This window comes from Vipera ursinii (assembly GCF_947247035.1).
Source record: "Vipera ursinii genome assembly, chromosome: 3".
Taxonomy (NCBI): domain Eukaryota; kingdom Metazoa; phylum Chordata; class Lepidosauria; order Squamata; family Viperidae; genus Vipera; species Vipera ursinii.
The window spans coordinates 15,809,343-15,829,763 of record NC_139516.1 but is presented as its reverse complement, the minus strand read 5'-3'; the positions used below and the strand labels follow the sequence as shown (position 1 = coordinate 15,829,763).

The following is a 20,421-nucleotide window of genomic DNA, read 5'->3' as shown; positions in this document are numbered from 1 at the left end:
GCAGTAGTCTAGACGAGAGGTCACGAGCGCGTGAGTGACCGTGCATAAATCATCCCGGCTTAGATAAGGCCACAACTGGCGCACCAGGCGAACCTGGGCGAAATCCCCCCTAGTCACAGCCACTATGTGATCTTCCAAGGTGAGCCGTGAGTCTAGGAGGACTCCCAAGTTGCGAGCCCTATCTACGGGGGGGGGGGAATAGTTCACCCCCCATAGAAAGAGATGGAATATCCGAATAGACCCGGGATGAAGGTATGCAAAGCCACTCAGTCTTGTCGGGGTTGAGTTGAAGTCTGTTCAATTAATGATTGCTGTCTTGTTCTAATGGGAGTTGGAGGTTGTCTACCTTCAGATGGTTCTGTTCACATGAATTTGAACCACAAGCCAGCCATATTTTAGCTTAGTGGGCTATTCAAACGCAGGTTGTCCTCGACTTACAACAGTTCATTTAATGACCATTCAAAGATGCAACAGCACTGAAAAATGTGACTTGTGACCATTTTTCATGGTTACCACCTTTGCAGCATCCCCCATGATCATGTCATCAGATGCTTGGCAACTGGTTTGTAGTTACGACCGTTGCTGTGTCCTACGGTCATGTGAAACCCAGATTCACTTAGCAAGCATGCTACTAAACTGCAGTGATTCTCTTAACAGCTGTGGCAAGAAAGGTCATAAAATGGGGCAAAACTCATTTAACGACAGAAATGTTGGACTCAATTGTGATTGTAAGTCAAGGACTACCTGTATTTCATCATTTCCTGAAAACCAGGAAAAATGTTGAGTAAACCAGGATTAAGCTAATGTACAAACACTGCAACAAGAAGAAGCAATAATCCTGTAGATGCTTTTTTCCCCCCACTGGAGAGCATTCTAAATTGGACATAGTTGAAGCAAGGGACCGAGCAATGGCAATAGTGTCCAAACTGAGGCCCATTTAGGGACATCTACTACGGTGGGAAGGTAACAGCGTTCCGTGCGCCTTTGGCGTCTAGTCATGCCGGCCACATGACCACGGAGACGTCCTCGGACAAGCGCTGGCTCTTCGGCTTTGAAACGGAGATGAGCACCGGCCCCTAGAGTCGGAAATGACTAGCACACCTGTGCGGGGGAACCTTTACCTTTACCTTTTACCTTTTATTCAAGGGCCACAGGGCCTGGAACTGGCTGTCCCCAAAAATCTGATTAGGCACCTAAGAGTGAGTAACCACCAGGAAATAATGCTTAATCATTTAATACCAAGAAAGTAAGCGAAGCAGAAGAGACAAATGCATGGCCCCGAAGCCATTTCTAAACCCCCTTTGTTCCAGGAACAGTTCTAGGTGACAGCTCTAAGTGCCCCTGTCGGGTATAAATTAAAGATGACGAGGGGACCATCTGCAGCTGATTTGCTTTCATTTTACCTGCTTATTCTTATTTTCAGCATGTACCCAGCAGATGTGGAGGCAGAGGAAGGGGGGGGGGAAGCCTAAGGAAAAATAAACCATAGATTGAGATAAAGGGGTGGGGAAAGTTAACAATGCGATTAATAATTAAACAAATGTGATCCACAATCACACCCTCCATTTCCACCGTTCAAGCCCAAGTGTAGGAGAGAAGAGGGATCAGCTGCCCCGGGACAACTGTGAGCTTTACAGAATATTTGAAGAGGAACTGGCCAGAAGGGGAAAGATTTGATGGAGCCTGTGGGAATTGGCTTGAAGCTCTTCTTGATTGATCATCCACTCTTGGCCTTGTCTCAGTAAGACTGGCTTGGTGGTAGAGGATGACTTTGTAGTCTGGGGTGGGGGGGGTAATGCAGAAACAATTGCCACATGCTGCCCTCCCTTCGCAGGTTCGGATGAGATTAGTGAATTTACTACAATGTTTATTGAGAAAACGGCATGCAAGTGGACTGTTGTAATTCGGCTGAGTTCCTATGTCACAGAATTGAAGCACAGTTCAGGAAAAAAAAACACCCAAAGGAGATATTAGTAGATGGTTTATCAGACCAGATAAGTTGTCATTCTGTACCTCCCTCATCCTTGCCCAACTCCTTAAGCATTATACCACCCACAGGCTCTTTAACTGGAACTAGGTCTTTGGTGAACTTTTTGCCTTTACAGTTTTACAGCTTCAGGCTTAATATCTAAAGCTTAGTTTTTTCAAACTTGGAAACTTTTAAAACCTGTGGACTTAGTAGAATAATAGAATAACAGAGTTGGAAGAGACCTTGGAGGTCTTCTAGTCCAACCCTCTGCTCAGGCAGGAAACCTTATACCATTTCGGACAAATGGCTGTCCAGTCTCTTCTTAAAAATTTCCAGTGTTGGAGCATTCACCACCTCTGGAGGCAGGTTGATCCACTGGTTAATTCTTCTAACTGTCAGGAAGTTTCTCCTTAGTTCTAGGTTGCTTCTCTCCTTGACTAGTTTCCATCCGTTGCTTCTTGTCCTGCTTTCAGGTGCTTTGGAGAATAGCTTGGCTCCCTCTTCTTTGTGGCAGCCCCTGAGATATTGGAACACTGCTGTCACCCTTCTCTTCATTAAACTACACATACCCAATTCCAGCAACCGTTCCCTATATGTTTTACCCTCCAGTCCCCCAATCAACTTTGTTGCTCTTCTCTGTTCCCTTTCTAGAGTCTCGACATCTTTTTTACATCGTGGTGACCAAAACTGGATGCAGTATTCTAGGTGTGGCCTTACCAAGGCATTGTAAAGTGGTATTAGTACTTCACGTGATCTTGATTCTATCCCTCTGTTAATGCAGCCTAGCACTGTGTTGGCTTTTTTGTCAGCTGCAGCATACTGCTGGCTCAGATTGAAGTGATTGTCTGCTAGGACTCCAAAATCCCTCTATTTACTACTATTTTTCTAGTTACTACTATTGAGCCAGGTATCTCCTGTACTTTAACTATGCATTTGGTTTTTTTTGCCTAAATGTAGAACCTTACTTTTTTCACCATCGATTTTCATTTTGTTAGATAGGGCCCAATGTTCAACTCGGTCAAGTCTGACTTCATCTCTGAATTCCCCACCCAGCATGGGGAAGTTGAAGTCCACACGTCTTCAAATTGACAAGTGAAAAAGTTTGGTCTAAAGAATATGAAGGAATGTCTCTTTCAATACTGTAAATTTTTACTCAAAAGTAGTAACTGTGAGAGGGATCTCGGAGTCCTAGTACACAATCACTTCAATATGAGCCAGCAGTGTGCTGCAGCTGCCAAGGACAAGAAGCAACGGATGGAAACTAGTCCAGGAGAGAAGCAACCTAGAACTAAGGAGAAACTTCCTGACAGTTAGAACAATTAACCAGTGGAACAACCTGCCTCCAGAAGTGGTGAATGCTCCAACACTGGAAGTTTTTAAGAAGAGACTGGACAGCCATTTTCCTGAAATGGTATAGGGTTTCCTGCCTGAGCAGGGGGTTGGACTAGATGACCTCCAAGGTCCTTTCCAAATTATTATTATTATTATTATTATTATTATTATTATTATTATTATTATTATTATTATTTATTTATTTATTTATTCATTTATTTATTTCCTAAAGATCTGGGAGACATGCTCCAAATAGCTTCCACTGCTGAGGTTTCCTGAATGGTTATCCCCACATCTGAAGCAAGGTATATCTGGCACTGACTTTATTGTCTTTCCAGAACAAAAGTTCTTTTCACCATTTTGGGTCTTTATATATGTTAATATTTTACATGCAAGTTTTTTGGGGGAAAAAAGCTTTCTTTTATTTGTTATTGTTTATATCTTATGTTTTTAATTTTTTACTTTGTTTTAGGCACTCCGTGAAAGTTTTGTTTCGCAGTGTGCCCCAGGCATTTTTGAAATAAAAACAAGTTTGGTAAGAGAGACGCCTTGTTTCCTAGAAAATCAATTCTACTGAATTGCACTAGGATTTCCCTCTGAGTAGACATAATCATGAGGATGGTGTTACATTGTACACACATCCTAATCTCCTGCTTCCAACAGCCCTCTTTAAATCTAAAGCGTGAAATCTTAAACTCAATCTTTCAAGTCTTAATCCAGCTTTGGATAGTTTCAGAGCTGGATCTGAAATATCAAAGACATTTCATCCAGGTGATTCTTAAAAGCATTATTCCCAGTAGGAAAGCAAACATGTTGCCTCTTGCAATATGTTTACAGTTAGCAAGCCTTATAGTTCTTCCTACTTGTTGTCTAAAATAGGAACTACAGGAAGATGAAGCAAAGCAAAAAAGGTTTTTTTTCCTGTGTGTGGTTATTTGAAATAAAGCTGCAATCAGCCATGAGAGCTCAACTCATTTTAAAATTGGACTCCACCTCTGTTCTGATCGTTTTGCACTGATGGTGTTCAGCTTAGCTGAAAGAGATACAAATTCCCCTGACTGGGATGCCTGTAGAAGGATATGATTTCAGATCCTTTTTTTCAAAACACTTCTGACCTCAGCCTTCTTGCAAAACTCAGCTGTCCCGCTTTGATGAATGATGATGATTCAGGAAGTGGTATCTCTTACAACTATGGATAGAAATATTGGATTCGGCACACTTGCAAAGGTAAATTCAGAGGGATTTTCACAGCAGGAATCTTTGAAACATGAGTTAAGAGATGTGTGTTCCAGTCTTGTACAGATATTCAAAAGATAATAGAGATCAGAGGGACTTAATTCCAGAGAAGTGTGTCTCTATGACAGCAGCTTAAGGGAACTTAAACTTTCAATCAGTTTTGTTGGACATAATTAGAGTAGTTTGTGAATAAGCTCACAGAGACTAAAATTCTTCTATAGCATTCCTACGCTTATTTACAGGCTTGCACTATTAACACTATAAGGCTATTTTGGAGAAATCTAAATATTATTGAAGAACCAATGGAGAAATAAGAATATAATAATGATAAAATTCGGACCTGTACTGGGCACAGGATAGAACTATCTGTACTTTTGAATGGTTAGGAAAAGGCTGATAGTTTTGTTTTGTTTTGCTTGGTATGGATGTTTCTAAATGGATGACATAGATGCTTCTAAGCTGATGGTAATTTTTTATTGTGGAGGTTGTCCTACTGTATGTTGACTTAGATGTTTTTGGAGAACAGTTGGCTTCATCAAGTCTTAAACTGGAGGTAGAGGTTTCCCTGTCCAGTCATGTCTGACTCTAGGGCATGGTGCTCATCTCCGTTTCTTAGCTGAAGGAGCTGGCATTGTCCAAAGACATTATCTGTGGTCATGTGGCCAGCATGGCTATATGCCAAAGGCACAGAGAATGCTGTTATCTTCCTACCAAACTGGGACCTATTAATCTACTCACATTTGCACGCTTTCAAACTGCTAGGTAGGCAGGAGTTGGGACAAAGAAAGGCAGCTTACCCCATTGTGCAGCACCCGAATCTCAAACTCGGGCTGTTAGTTTACCAGCTGAAAAGCTCCGCTTTTTAAACCCCTGAGCCATCGCTAGAGGTAGCACTCTCAAAAATCACATTTTATGATTCCACTTGACCAAAGGATGCATGCATGATGATGATACAAAAATGCAAATAGGTAAAGCAAAACTTCATAACAGATTGTCATCCCGATGGTTAAACTCCAGTCTGATCAAGGTATTCTGTCCTGTTTGAGATGGCCTTTAAAATGCAAAAAAAAATGCTTTGAAAAGCAAAAACACTTTGCAATGAAGAGTGCAGTCTTATTGATGATGGGCAGGTTTGTTCCCTGCAACAAGCAGGACAATTTCTCCCAGATACCTCCCAATATTTTTTAGTTTTTAAATAATCAGGATAATTTCTTCCAGATACCTCCCAATATTTTTTAGTTTTTAAATTAAGAGTCTAAATAAGGGGCCTTTCTGCAGAGCACCATTTGCAGTCAACAAGAATGTGTCCAGGGTCTTTGATGGCTGGTGCTCCACAGATGGACAATCTTCCTTCAATTGGGACTCCATGAAACCTCCCTTGTCTAGTTGTTTGAATCTAGCTCTAGAAAAAGGCTCTTCTGAGATGTTGAGGCATGTAAGTTGTTACAATATTTTTCAAACTGGAAGGCTGATTTGTGATGAGGAAGCCTTATTAGATAAGATAAGATAACTTTATTATCATTTTTCACCATGGGCACATTGGCACACATTAAAAATGAAATTCTGTTGCTTGCTCTCAAAAGTGTAAACATACATAACCCACATATAAACATGCTACATACAGCATACGTATATACCTCATCATCACAATAGTCCTCTAGAGTAGATTTGTAAGACACAAAATCCAGAATCACATTTCTTGACCTTCTTGAAAGGATAGGAATTAAACATTGCAAACACTTTATTCTCAGTTCAGATCTTGTTTTTTCTTGGTAAAAGTGTCTCTCTCTGTGTGGGTGGGTGTTCTTTTGTAATGGGAATCAGGTTCTTTGAAAATGTGAATGGGAGAGGGAATGGTTCCACCCAAGTGGCGGGCAAGCGCATGCATGCGCGCAGCTCCATTTGTGTGAGCAGAGGGCACGCTCTTGACCAATGCTCACACAAGTAGGGATGCAGGTATGTGCACACACACTTGTCCGCCACTTCCATGGCCTGGTTCTGAATGGCTTATGGGGCACAGCCTGGGAGTTGGGGACCCCTGTTCTAAAGCACTACTCTAGAAGACACAAGTGTGACCTGTAACTATCCTGTAGTCAGCTATTCCCTCTTCTGGGAACATTTTGTTCCTGGAATGGGAAACATTCACCTATAAACCTAACCCAGTCCAAAGGATCCAGCATGAAAGGCTTCAACAACATTTTTTCTACTATTCCTAAAGCCTTCTCTTGTCCATGTGCGAGAGCCAGAACATTTCAACTTTGTCCACACTCTGCCTTTCTTCCAAAGGAAAGAGGACCATTCCCACTGAAAATTGATCCTGCTAATTTGGTCCTCATGCATGTTTCTCCCTGGAAAGTTGCACAACAGGCAAAATGCCAGAAACCATAAGAAGGGATGATTCCTCATTCGTTTTGTGCTAGAGCAGACAAATTCAAGATGGGGAAGTGCATCCATTGTGGATCTTCTTAACTTCTTGGTGGCCTTCCATTCCATCAACCATGGTATTTTTGTGGACTGAGTGAGTCCAGAAAGTGAACTCATGAGTTTGGGAGAGGGAGACATAGTGTGGTGGTTTTCCTCCTTCCTCTGACCAGTTCCAGTCAGTTTTGGTGGGGGGAAGCTGTCCAACCATAGACCTCTTCTTTACCTTCTCCCAGCTTTTTTTTTAAAAAAAAAACATCTACATGAAGCTGCTGAGGTAAGGCATGCTGATGATACTCAATTATATCTCTCTAGTTCTTGTGATCAAGTGAGGCTGTCATAGTTCTGTCGAATGTCTGGAAGCTACAGAGGACTAGATGGGGAAGAATAGGCCATGGCTCAACTCTACCAAGACCAAACAGTTGTAGGTTTTGGGTCCCTTAAGTCAAGAAATCAAAGAGGTTATATGCCAAACAGAGTCATACTATTCTAGTTAAGGAACCATACCAATGGTTTGAAATGTAAAATCGGTATCAAGAAAATATTAAACCAATTAATAAAAGAGAAAGTGGTGTGGTTTTGAAATTTTTCCCAACTACCAGGAGAAGGGAGCCCCAAATGCACATCTTTGAAGGTTCATTCCATAGCTTCAAAGAAGATTGGAAGTTGTGGAGAGATCTGGCCCATAAAACCACCAAGAGTCAGATATGATTGAATGGATGATATCATCATCATCATCCTCATATCCATAGCTTGGAACCTACATAGGAGAAAGTTTTCTCCCTTAGTCCCGCTTTTGAAAGTGATGGTATCTTGAAAGGGCTTCTCCAGCTATTTTAAAGATATATGTAAGTCCCTCCAACCCACACTATGGGGCTGAGGGTTTTTTTGTTGTTGTTGTTGTTTAAAGTGATTTACATTGCAGATGCCAGCCTAGGACAGATGGCCCATTTGAATAGGCAGGCCTCAGTGAAAGTATTATTTTTTTTAATGGCTCTGGCATGGCTTTGTTCCTTCTAATATATATTCTCTCTCCGCCCTTCCTCCCTGCCCTGCTTAAAGATGTTATTATTCAGCCTCTACTTGGAATTTAAAAGGGAACTCCTGAGGCAGCAGTGCTGAAAAAATGGGAAGTAACAAACACCCATCAGAAAACCAGAAAACCCGGCAACTTTGGCTGCAGTGTTAGAAGGCTGCTGTGAAGTACGGCTCAAAGACCAGATCCCTTAGCCGTATTCAGCCTTTCTGCATTGCTTTCAGAATCCCCATTTGTGGATTCTTAAGAGTGGGAGCTGGTGTCCTTTGCCTTTTACCTTGGAGACACCAAGCACCTCCCGGGGAGACCTCCATCTGCATGAAAGAAAACTGCAAGCCCGTTGCAATCCTGGGGGAGAATTTCAGTGGGTGATGTGATTTGGACACACCGCACACATCCCACAATCCTCCCTCCCTCCCTCCACCCACCCCAAGGAAGGCTGTTCATTTCACTCCAAAAAGATGACTTCTCGCTGCTGCAAAAGGAGAGCAGAATTAGACAGCTGAGGCTCACCAACAGACTTTTAAATGGTGTGCCGGGCTCCATTGCCTTGCAGCAGAAACGAAAAGCCGGTTTTAGTATGGACTTTGAAGTGATGGGAGATAGTGGTGCAAAGTGATACAAACAAGATGAGGGTCAACGTGAGTACTGGGCATTTCTGGCAGCTCTAGCTGTGCTTTAGTAAAATAAATGTATTTTATTTATTTATTAGAGACGATCAGTAGTGTGCGTTTGTGTGTGCATGCATTTATTTTTATATAAAGAGCACTGGTTAAAAAGAAAATCCTTTTAGGTTGCATTTTTTAATTCTTTAGCGTTTTTGTTATGGCAATTTTATACTTTTCACCTTTTGCTTTGCTTGACTGAATCTATAAGCCTTCTCGAAAATATCCATTGATAGTCATAGAAGTGCAATCAACCGCCTCAAAATGTATACTACTAGAACAATTCTTCCACGTGTAACATACCTGGAGGTCTGATCTGTTTGGATTGTTTTACTTCTGAGTAAGTAGCATAAGAAAAAAGGGGTTCCCATTTGTAGGAAATGCAGTTGTCTTAAATGCATGCTCTTATTAGCGGATGTGAATATTGTTGAAGTATGAATGTTTTCCATTGTTCTCTACCTTTCCTCTGGAAGTCAGGGTAAAGGCAATAAGCTTATATATCAGGAAGTGAGGCAGGAGAAGGTTGCCATCTCATTTTGTTTGCCCTCTTGCAAAAATAAAATAGAATCTATGCAGCATGCACCAGTCCCAGCTGGCATTTTTCGCTGATGAACTATAACAATTACATCATAGGGATAAATAATACACACCGTGATTATGCCATCAGTGAAGAAATACCTAATAGCAGTTGAAGTGAACTGAAAGTGAAGGGAGGAAAAGGTTCTGTATAACATGACTATAAAACTAGTTTGTTTCTTATACCATATTATTAGATGAGATGATAGAGAAACATTGCTTTATCGTCTCATTTTCGCAATATAAAAGCATTTCCAAAATTGATAGGAACACCTCTCTTCAATCTACTTGTTAATCTCAGGAGTAATATTTTTTCCCAATTTTCACGGAGTAATTCTTACTGAATCCCATGCCTGGGAGGGATGAGAGTTCTTCATAAAGTCTTGCATCCCATAATTTGCAGCCTTGACAGCGATCTTTGATGAATCCAATAAATACAGAAAAAGATTTTTTTGTTGAATTAACTTTATTCCTAAATCATAAGTTGTACATCTTACATTCCTTAAAATTTAGACCAGTAGCTTTTTCAAAATTGGATATTCCAGTACCTCACTTCACATTTTGTATTACCAATATTAGCCTCCATCCTGTTTTGTTTTGCTTTAAAACATTGGTGTAAAGTTGTATTGTTGGTTTTACTTCAAACATAGCCTCTCTTAAATGTGGGTGTCTTTGAACATGCCAAAAGGATCCAAGACATATTGCTTGATCAGTACATACTTTCATTGTATATACTGTTCTGCAGATGATTCTTAATCAGAACATATCCTCTCAAAAGCCTTAAACTGGACATTATAAATAAGTTAATTCAAGGTATGACTGGTTTTGCTGACCCAGAACTTCCAATAAACATTTTCCCCACCATCTCCAAATTGGGGTTAATTTACAACTACAATTTCTCATTTGAGCTTAGTTCAGAATTCATCTACAGGCCTATCAATGTCCAAATATATCTAGCAGCTTTCAAGACTGAAAACGAAATCCCTATAAGTTGACCCAGGAGTTGTCAAGGCTTTAAAAGAGATCAGACCCTGGTTCTGTAAATAAGTTCAAAAGAAATGATATTCACAAAGATTCTCATTCCACAAAAAAAATGGATGCTAAAATTCCAGTCATAAAGTTGAAAATCTGATAGATTAAACAGCACAGTGTGGGAAAAAAAATGTCAAGGGATCTTCACTTGCCATGAACATTTTTTCAACAATTTGCCTGCCTAAAATACCTAATAACATTGAAATTCATCTTAATATGCATATCAGTTCTAGAGACTGTTACTCATTTTATTTACATTAATGTTGCCTCCAGAGCACTCGGAGGTAGTTTTAACCCGTGGTGGGATTCAAATGTGTGAACAACCGGGTTCTCTGTGTGGTTGCCACTTCCGGAAGTCCATTCTGGGCCTGGGCAACAAAAAATTAGCTACCGGTTCTGCCAAACTGCTGCAAACTGGCTGAATCTCACTACTGGTTTTAACCACAGATATATGTCCTCTGTGATGTGATTTATGCATGCAGACATATTTAATTCAGCAAACAATGATTTATTCCTAGGCAAATATAGTCTCATGTGTTTTATATAATTCAAACAAATCAGCAGCCTTTCCCATAAGGAACAAAGAGTCCCTGGTTGGATATGCATGGCCCCTAATTGATTCTATGGCATGAATCTGAATTCCAGTATTGAAAGAGAGATTTATTTTGTTTCAAAGCTTTACATTCAATTAACAGCAATACTTTTCTTTTCCATGACTAGAGGAGATTAGATCCCTCACTAAAGCTAAAATAAACGGGCACAGAATATTCTTCAGTCAATTTTTTTTTGTAGAAAGCCCAACCTGTCTTTCAAAGTAAGAGCTTGATGGCAAGATAAAGTTGCATTTCAGCAAAATATCTAATTGGCATTGCTATTCTAATACTAACCCACATAGTTTCCTCAAGTCAGCCCATTTTAGTCCAATTCTTTTGGCAAAAGATGCATTCAGCCATTTTAACAGTAACCCAGTAAACATTGAATTAATTATACAGTAGCATGGAAACCTACCTCTAATCTCCTTTTTGCTGAATGAAGACTTATACTTTTAACAACATTTCAAATATTATTTCAGAAAAAAATTAAGGAAGTTAAATTCTGATTCTGAATTGGTCAACCAGGAAAAAGTCTTAGCTCTATTGGAAGATGCCTAATCCTATATCTTGCAGGCTTCAGGGCAACATTATTTATAGTCTTTTAACTTCAGTTATTTGAAAAAAACAGGTCTGTTGTTTAATGCTTTTAAAAGTGTATGAGAAGTTGTGGAGCTGAACATGTAAGAAACGCAGGTACAAAGTACAGCAGGCATCTTTAAGCATTAATCAGAATAACAGAATAACAAAGTTGGAAGGGACCTTGAAGGTCTTCTAGTCCAACCTCATGCTCAAGCAAAAGACCCTACGCCACCATTTCAGACAAATGGTTGTTCAATCTCATCTTAAAAACCTCCAGTGCTGGAGTGCCCACAATTTTCAGAGACAAGTTGTCTCACTGATTAAGTGTTCTAATAGTTAGCCGATTTCTCCTTAGTTCTAGGTTGCTTCTCTCCTTGACTAGATTCCATCTATTGCTTCTTATCCTGCCTTCAGGTACTTTAGGGAATAGCTTGACCCCATTTTCTTTGGGGCAGCCCCTTAGACACTGGAACACTGCTCTCATGTGACCCCTGGTCCTTCCAGGAAACTCAGGCCATAATAAGCATTTAAGATATTGTTTTTATTGGGTGCAGTTAGATTAATGGCCTTTCATTAAGAATGAATTGTAGTGTTATTCATCCATTCTTAATCAGCAGAAATTATTTTGTTACGAAGTTTGCTGTCCCTACTGCCAATCTCCCTCCTAACTCTCTTTCTCCTGTTTCAAATCAGTCGAGTCATTGGAGTAGGTACTAATGGGGGATATACCTTAACGAACTCTACCAGGTTTGTCAAACTTTCCGCAATCATAACCATTAAAGAAATATTTGGAATATTAGAAGACTTTCAGATTAAACGAAAACCCCTCTCTACATTCTTAACGTCATGCCAGTTCACACTCATGGTTGAATTTCTGTATGCTTTCCCATCCTCTCTTTTTTAGAAAGGTCCTTTTAAATTAAAAAGACACTGTCCATGTTTGCAGCACACCTGTTTAAACTAACACCTTGTGTTGTGAGTTTGCTTACCACTTGAATTATTTCATATGCCATGTGCTGCAGTAAGAACTCTTTCAAAAGAATGTTCTTTTGAAAAAAAACCTCTGAGCACTCAAAAGCTCAGAGAGGCAGATTTCTAGCCCAGAGAAATCTCTTTTTTTCAAACATTCATCAATGCTTTTCTTATTTGTACTTTTCTTCTTGGGTGACTTGTGCAGGATCCCCATTCCATCTAGCACAGCCCCCGAGACCTCCTCACCATTAATGGCTTTCTGAACTGTAGTCTTCCTGAATCCCTTCTGTATTTCATTGAAGAGTTTTCAGCTTCTGATCCATTCTCCTGAAGAAGCTGACAGCCAGGGCAAGCAAGCACACACACCCATGCACGCACTCACATACACAGAGGCTGAAGTAGGGATCACCAGCTCTCACCAGCTGGTGGTTGGAACACATGGAGACAGAGGCAGTGTGCAGAATCCGACCAGCTGATTGATGGCGAGTGCAGGCATTGCAGCTGTCAAGCAGACTTTTGTGTCCAATTATGAATGTGGGGAAAGTGCAATGACCAGTACATCTAAAGAAGATGTAAGTTTGTTTTACTTATGGACTGGATATGAGAAGAAGGAAAAACCCTGTGGATGCTACAGATAAAAGTTATTGCTAATGAAGGATTTCTATGGAAAAGCATTTCAGTAATCACCTGCCTTTTCCATCCATCTCTCCTGGCGTTCTTTGCCTTTTCTTTGACTCATAAAACTGGAGAGCCACTGCTGGTCTGACTTTGATAATATTTCAATCAAATTGCTACAATTCAGGATGCTATTATCCGGATGACATAGTTTGGCCTCAGCAAGCACTGGAGATGTGTTTACATGCTCACAGTTGATAATAGTATTATTTCTGCCAGTTTTAGAGGGATAGCAGCAAGATTAACAGAGTCTAAATCCTATGTCTAACACCCACACACACCCCACCTGTCAGAGGTCTGAAACATGTCTTGAAGTATGTAATAGTTCCCACTAGAAACCTAGACATAATTTTCTTGATGATTATCTATTAAATAAACAGAAACATGGTTTTCCCAATGGTGCTTTTCAAAAGGCAACTAGACTCTCTTCCCCCCCCTCCCCCCGCCCCTTTGGACATGTTTTGCTTCTCATCCATGAAGCTTATTCAGTCCTGAACTGAAGAAGCTTTTTGGATGAGAAGCAAAACATTTTCAAGGGGAATAAAACCAAGAAAGTTCGTGTTAACATCCAGCTTGAGGATCCAAATAAATAACCAGGTTCATTACATTTTTGAAAATCTTACTGTTTATTGAATACAAAACATGGTACTGGTGAAGCAAAATTCACTCTAAGGTTCCAGGACATCAGATCATAGAATGAAACAATAGTCTCTTTGCCCAATCCCCCCCTTCCTCACCTAGTCCCTGTAAACAATTTCACTTTGTTAGGAACTGTCTGCTTCTTTTCCACACCTGCTGCAGTGTCCTTGGAAATGGTTCAGGCTCCCATGGTCTTCAGCAGAATCAAAAAGGCTTCATTTCTCTATCTAAACACTTCTAAAGCTAACTCTAATGGCAAATGAAGAGGCTCATAGCTGACAAAGTTTCATTCTTGGCAGTCCAGTTGCCTTTTGAAAAGTACCTTTGGGACAACCATGACTTGGATGATTGAGAATCTCCATAGACAGAAACATGGTTTGTAAACTGCAGGAATTATCATAGACCACATGCTAAGAAGTCAAACCCAAAGAGACTCCATTTTAATTTTAGCAAGATATATGAAACTCAACACAGATACAATAAACACATCTTGATCCAAATGATTGAAACAAGTGGGAGATGCTAGAAAACAGTCAGGGCATACTGAAAAATCATGTAAAAAAATCATGTAAGTGTATGATTGCTCTGAATTCAGAAACTGCCTCTGTAACGATCTGAAGTATTGAAGGACATTCCATATTTATTGGCCAGATATATTATGGAATCATCAGGAATAGTTTTCTTTACACTTTGAGCTCCATTTTTGTTAGTTATGTTCCAAAATCTATCCTTCATGTTTCCTGATCCTGTTTTCTCTTTACCAAAGACAGTATTTTAAATAGATATAAAATATCTATGATCTAAATTAATTTCTCATCGATGGCCATTTCTCTCCAATAACTGTTGCAGCTTCATCCAGTAATTCTTCAGGTGATAGAAAATCTATTCTCATAATTGTTATTTTGGCTCAGCAATGGCTGAATGACACTAAGGCATGCTATATGATACATATTAGTAGGAATCTTGCTTTAATGTTCTTGTTATTAATGTTAATAATGTTCTCAGTTATTACCAGAACTGCTAGAAGATGCCACCATGACTGATTTTTGTGACATGCTTTTGGTTTATTCCGAAGCTTCTCAGTCTGAAAAGGCACATTCATTCATAGTGGCTTTCCTTGAGCATTGAACCTAGACTACTCAAAATGTTTTGGAAAACACAAATTTCAAACATTTGGGATTAGGTGTAACAATTCTAGCCAAAGGATTTAGACGCATTAAATTTTGTCCCAATTCTGCCTTATTTCTGATTTTATATTACTTATAGTAGGTAAAATGAATGATAACAGGCAAAATAAGTTCATAATTTCCTGCTTGATTTTGGAATTTATTGTACTTACTAATAAACTATATTAATAAATAAATATTTTATAAGAACTCTGTTCATTATATTAAATATACTTGTAAAGTTAGGGTATTCTATCTGGGTTCAGTTATATTTTATATACTTTGAAATATTTAAAAAGCCATTTGATTGGACCTTTAAATAATTAAAAGTTGATGAAGTTAAAGTTCCAACATATAATTTTACAAAATCAATTTCCATTTTTTTGGGGGGGAGGAAGGAAGGAAGGAAGGAAGGAAGGAAGGAAGGAAGGAAGGAAGGAAGGAAGGAAGGAAGGAAGGAAGATATCAGCAGATATATAGCATGTGAATAAAGAAAGTCAAAACATCCTCAAGTTTGGCTTAACTCTCAGTAAGTAGTAAACACATCCATAAAATTTTCTTGACAGCAGTAGGGAGTGATCTTCCTCTGGAATTTTTCTTTGACTTTCCGGTCTACTGTACAGCCCAGAAATTAGTCCCCATCCATGCATTAACAGACCTAACCCTGCTTAGCTGCTGAGACCAGAAAAGAAAAGTGGGTTTTAAATAACTTTTGCCTAACAGATGACATTGCTGAAGCTGCATCTAATTGTTTCACAGCTGAGTCAGTCTGCTGCAGAAGATCTGTATTCCAAAAGATGAATTTATTTCTTGTTCTTGCCTTCCTTCTTTCTGGTCACCCTGTTATGAGTCATTTTACCAAGCAAAATAGGAAATGGGGTTGGGGAGAGGAAGGAAGAAAAAAGTCCTAACTTGCCCATTCTTATTAATAGAATGACAATGCGGAAGGTGCTTGTGCTCAAGGTAGGTTGTGAAACCAAGTCTTCCTTTCCAGGATGCAACAATATTGCCATTTCCTTTACAGGTGTGATTGCTGTACAGCTCAAAACGGTTCTCTGATAATGTGGTGAAAACCCTCTGTGCTCCTGTTAACCACAGCACAAAAGCATGGGCCGGTATACATTTTCTCAAAGATGCTTTTTCACGAGGCAACTGGACTTTCTTGTCTTTTTTTGAAGACATTTTGCTTCTCATCCAAGAAGCTTCTTCAACTCTGACTAGATAGTGGGGAATGGAAGGATTTATGCTCCTGCAGACAGCTGGTCATTTGCATTCTTTTAGCGAGTCACTAATGCTACTGTTCTGTACCAGCCTGCTACCGGCCCTGCAGAAAAGGCAGGGACAACCCCTTTACAAAAAGGCAAGAGGCTGGAACTAAGCCTGCCAAATTTATTAACATAAAACAGCAAAGAGAGCAAAGAGAGCAAACACGAACCATGAAACAGGAGCTATTCAAAAAGTTGCCTTCAGCAAACCAGCCCTCCCACGCATGCCCCTTTTAAACAGTTCAGGGCGTGGCTTCTCTCTGCCTCCTTCCGAGGTGCCCCATTGCCTTCCTCTGTTTACTCCTGATTGACTGCCTCCTGCGTCGGGCGTCCTTGAACAGGGCCAGCTGTGGGTCATCTTCATCCACGCTGTCAGGCTCACACAGCTGGGTCTGCGTCGTGACCAGGTGGGAGGGGCCTGGCTGAGGGCTCTCATCAGCAAGCTCTCCAACACCCTCAGCAACCTCTCCAACACCCCCCTTCTCCTCCTCTGAATCGTCCGACCCAACTGCCGAACCCACAGGCTGACCCTGAATCACAACAGCTACCTGGAGGCTTATCTGTATCTTCAGGATCACCTGAGTAGTGCAAATGAATGTGGAGCCTTCTTGGAACTGCTGAAAGGACTGTGTTGTAGACTGGAGATAGATGATGTCGGATCTCTCCCCCTCTGTTGAGAGAGGGCCGTTCAGTTTTGACATATCTATCGCCAGTCTACAACACAGTCCTTTCAACAGTTCCAAGAAAGCTCCACACCCATTTGCACTACTCAGGTGACCCTGAAGACACAAATAAGCGTCCAAGTAGCATTAGCGACTCGCTAAAAGAATGCAAATGAACAGCTGTCTGTATAAATCTTTTTCATTCCCCACCATCCCATCGGAGCTGAAGAAGCTACTTGGATGAGAAGCGAAACGTCTTCAAACAAAAACAAGAAAGTTCAGTTGCCTCGTGAAAAAGCACCTTTGGGATAACTATGACCTGGATGACTGAGAATCTCCATAGACATTTATACATTTTCTATATATCATGACCTCTGGACATCAGTTTTGGACTTTTTTCTCCTAGCCACGTTGGTGGGCATTTCTGCTTGCCTTCATTTAATAGGGAAAAAAAAGAACCTGTGTAATTTGGAGCTCTCCAACTGCCAAGTTCTAATCTATCCCAGAATGAGCAGGGATGTCCTCAGGATGTAATCAAAACAGTCATTGATGGCCGCAACAGTGCCATCAATACATTAAAAATGGGTGGGGTTCCAGTTGCACTCTCACAACCACAACCTTGACTTTGTAGTCTGTAGACATCTCTGGTAATAAGGCTTGCTCTACCCTTACAGCTTTGTTGCGGGGTAATTTAAGGACAGCCGTTGGTGGTTCCTTCTGGTTTTGCTTCTCTTCCCAACTAGCATTATCAGCCAGTGAGAAAAACCATGGTCACCATTAGTCATCCCCAGTGTGATAAAGTAGGCTTGGATGGGTGTGAGTGGATGCTCAGGATGAATGTGTCAGTCACCTTTCAAACTTTTCAAGCAGTCAGTTGCACCTGTACCTTCCTGCCCTGGCTATTTCTGAACATGACTCTATCAATCCACCCCTTAGTTTAATTGATACTTCAGGGAAGGGAAGGGAAGGGAAGGGAAAAAATTCCTTGTATCACTTTATGAGGGTTTTAGAAAAAGAGCATTAATACTTAATTATTTCTGATGAAAGAATCCAATAGACATCTGTCTTAATGCTCCAGTAGGTCATTACAACCTGCTGCTTTTATCCCGGTGGAATATTTCATTAAAATAATTTCTTTTAGAGTCAGTTTGGCTCCTTTCCCAGGATGATTAGAGGAGGAATCTTAATAATCATTTGTCAAGGGGACCACAAGAGCAGTAGTTAACATTTTTTCAGCCTGTGCTATGAGGTTTCCTTCATTTGACTCTTTGTTTCATACAATTTAATTTCATTCAAAGTGATATTAGTTGATGGGTCTCCCAACCACTTTTGCGGCAGCAAATTCTGCAGGCTAGCCTTGATTTTGTGCTGACTCTTGAATGCTCATTGAATGAACATGATTTCTACGGGTTTGAGAGAACGGTAGAAAAGCCGACCAATAGTAAAATGCCAGAAAAAGTCATCCAAGAAATAACTTTCTATCTAAATCCTCAGGCAAGAAAAAAATCTCATGCTGGATTCCACAGCAACAATAAAATGTTTAGTGACATGTATCTGTATTTTGAGTTCAGTTTGTATGCATGCATGTTGGGTCATTCACCAAAAAGAAAATAAGCTGCAAGGACACTATATTTCTGTTGAATCTAAATGCTTCAGGTAGCATTTAAATAGCTATAAGCCCAAATGCAATTGGCCTGAGAGAGAACTGGGGAAGGTAATATTATGCCAATGTCTGAAGCAGTGTTACTCGACCTTGGCAACTTGAAGCCATGTGGACTTCAACTCCCAGAATTCTCCAGTCAGTCAATGGGAAAGACAGCTCAGAATGCAACTCTTCTGTCTTTCATGCTTACAGTTGTTGAATCCCTGTAGGTAGTAAAAGCATCAACATTCAGGATTCATGACCGGTAGAATGGAATTCAGCCACATTAAGCTAGTGGATTTACAGCTTCGGAAGTCTAGTTTTTTTTTTTACTATGTAGGACTAAGCGACGGGTCTGGTTTTTTTGTAGATTTTAAAAACTGAACCCTCTGGCAATGGGGAGGAAGTTATGTTTTCATAAGATAATATGCTAGGGTTGGATAGGAAGTCTGAGCATGGGGAAAAAATTGATTGTACCATGGCAGAAATAGATGGCTCATCCCAGATCGGTCAGGTAAAATGAACTGGTTGTCACAAGAGATGGAGGCAAGCAATTTCTGGCAAAATGAGAAGGTAGTAAAGATGGAAGCATTCAGTGTGTCCTATCTCCAGGCTGCAATTACCTTTGGCGTGGTGGTGGGGTCTGTATAATTGTCATAGTGTTTCCTTTTCTTTTGTTGTATGGAAAGGTGCGGGGGGGGGAGGAAAAGCCAACTTGAATATCTTTTTAGGCAGCATAATGATTTGGCCGTACAGAGATCACTGATGCTATTAACTTCTATTTGAGAGCGTATCCAGGGCAAGGTCTTAAGTCTGTCCTAGGTAAAACCTTTCATAAAATGCCCATTGCTTTTTGCCATCTGTTTCTCCAAATTGTTTTATATACTCCAGTGAGTATAACTGAATACGGTTTTTCAAAACTCTACCAGAAATGCTGGAACACTGCTCTCTATTAATTTTTTTTTATTTTTCTTTTAGTTAATTTCTATTAAAGATTTTTTTACAGAATTAAAAACATTTAGATGAAAAAAGAAAATACAGGAAAGTAAACGAAAAAATGGTGAGAAAAGAATGAGAAATGAAAGAGAAAGGAGAGATATAGAATGTCTATGGAGATTTTCAGTCACCCAGGTCACAGTTGTCCTAAAGGTATTTGTTATTTCTGTTATTTCTGCTATTTTTTAGTCCTTAAGAGGACTGTGGAGTTGTGTGTGAAGCCAGGAGATCCTCGCAGATGTCTGGCTACCAGTCCGTCTGTTACTCATTTAGCACCACCCAGGAGGCACGTGTGGCTTAAGGTTTGCCACGGACGCGAGTAACTTTGTAAATTAGCAAAAAGAGAACTCAATATATACCTAAATAATAAATTGCTCCCATATGAGGCTACACCAAAATACCTGGGGGTCACCCTAGACAGGACTCTGTCTTTTAAAAAAACATATTCAGAATTTGGCTGCCAAGGTTAACAGCAGAAACAACATTCTGCAAAAACTATGCGGAACAACTTGGGGAGCTTCAACTCCAACTCTTCAATGCACAGCTCTTGGGCTTTGCTACTCTGTAGCGGAATATTGCGCACCTGTATGGATAAACATCCCACATACAAAACTTGTTGATGTTCAACTCAACCATATGATGAGATTAATTACTGGGTGCATAAAAACTACACCTATTCACTGGCTACCAGTTCTTAGCCACATACTTCCCCCGCACTTACAACGACAAGAAGCTCTCATATGGGAGTATAGTAAGATCCTGCTAAACTCCTCTCTACCCATTCATGCCTATACCTCTGATCTCTTAAGATGTCGATTAAAGTCAAGAAATCCACCACTCCTCACAGCGCTTAAGCTGCTGGCCGAACATCAGAGCACTATACAAAAGTGGATGGAAGCATGGAGTAGCTATACCTCCCAAGATATTTCTGAGCATATTAATCCTAATAGTATACCTCCAGGATT

General features: G+C 40.2%; 1 protein-coding gene across 1 annotated transcript in view; it reads left to right on the top strand.

The window, feature by feature from the left end:
• The first annotated feature begins 8,393 nt into the window (after positions 1–8,393).
• The window catches only part of CASS4 (Cas scaffold protein family member 4), a 37,755-nt gene continuing 25,727 nt past the window's right edge, over positions 8,394–20,421 (top strand). The window contains exon 1 of the mRNA XM_083357453.1: positions 8,394–8,635. Within this exon, the coding sequence (XP_083213579.1) occupies positions 8,624–8,635 (12 nt within the window). The 5' untranslated portion in view covers positions 8,394–8,623. The remainder of the gene's footprint in view (positions 8,636–20,421) is intronic.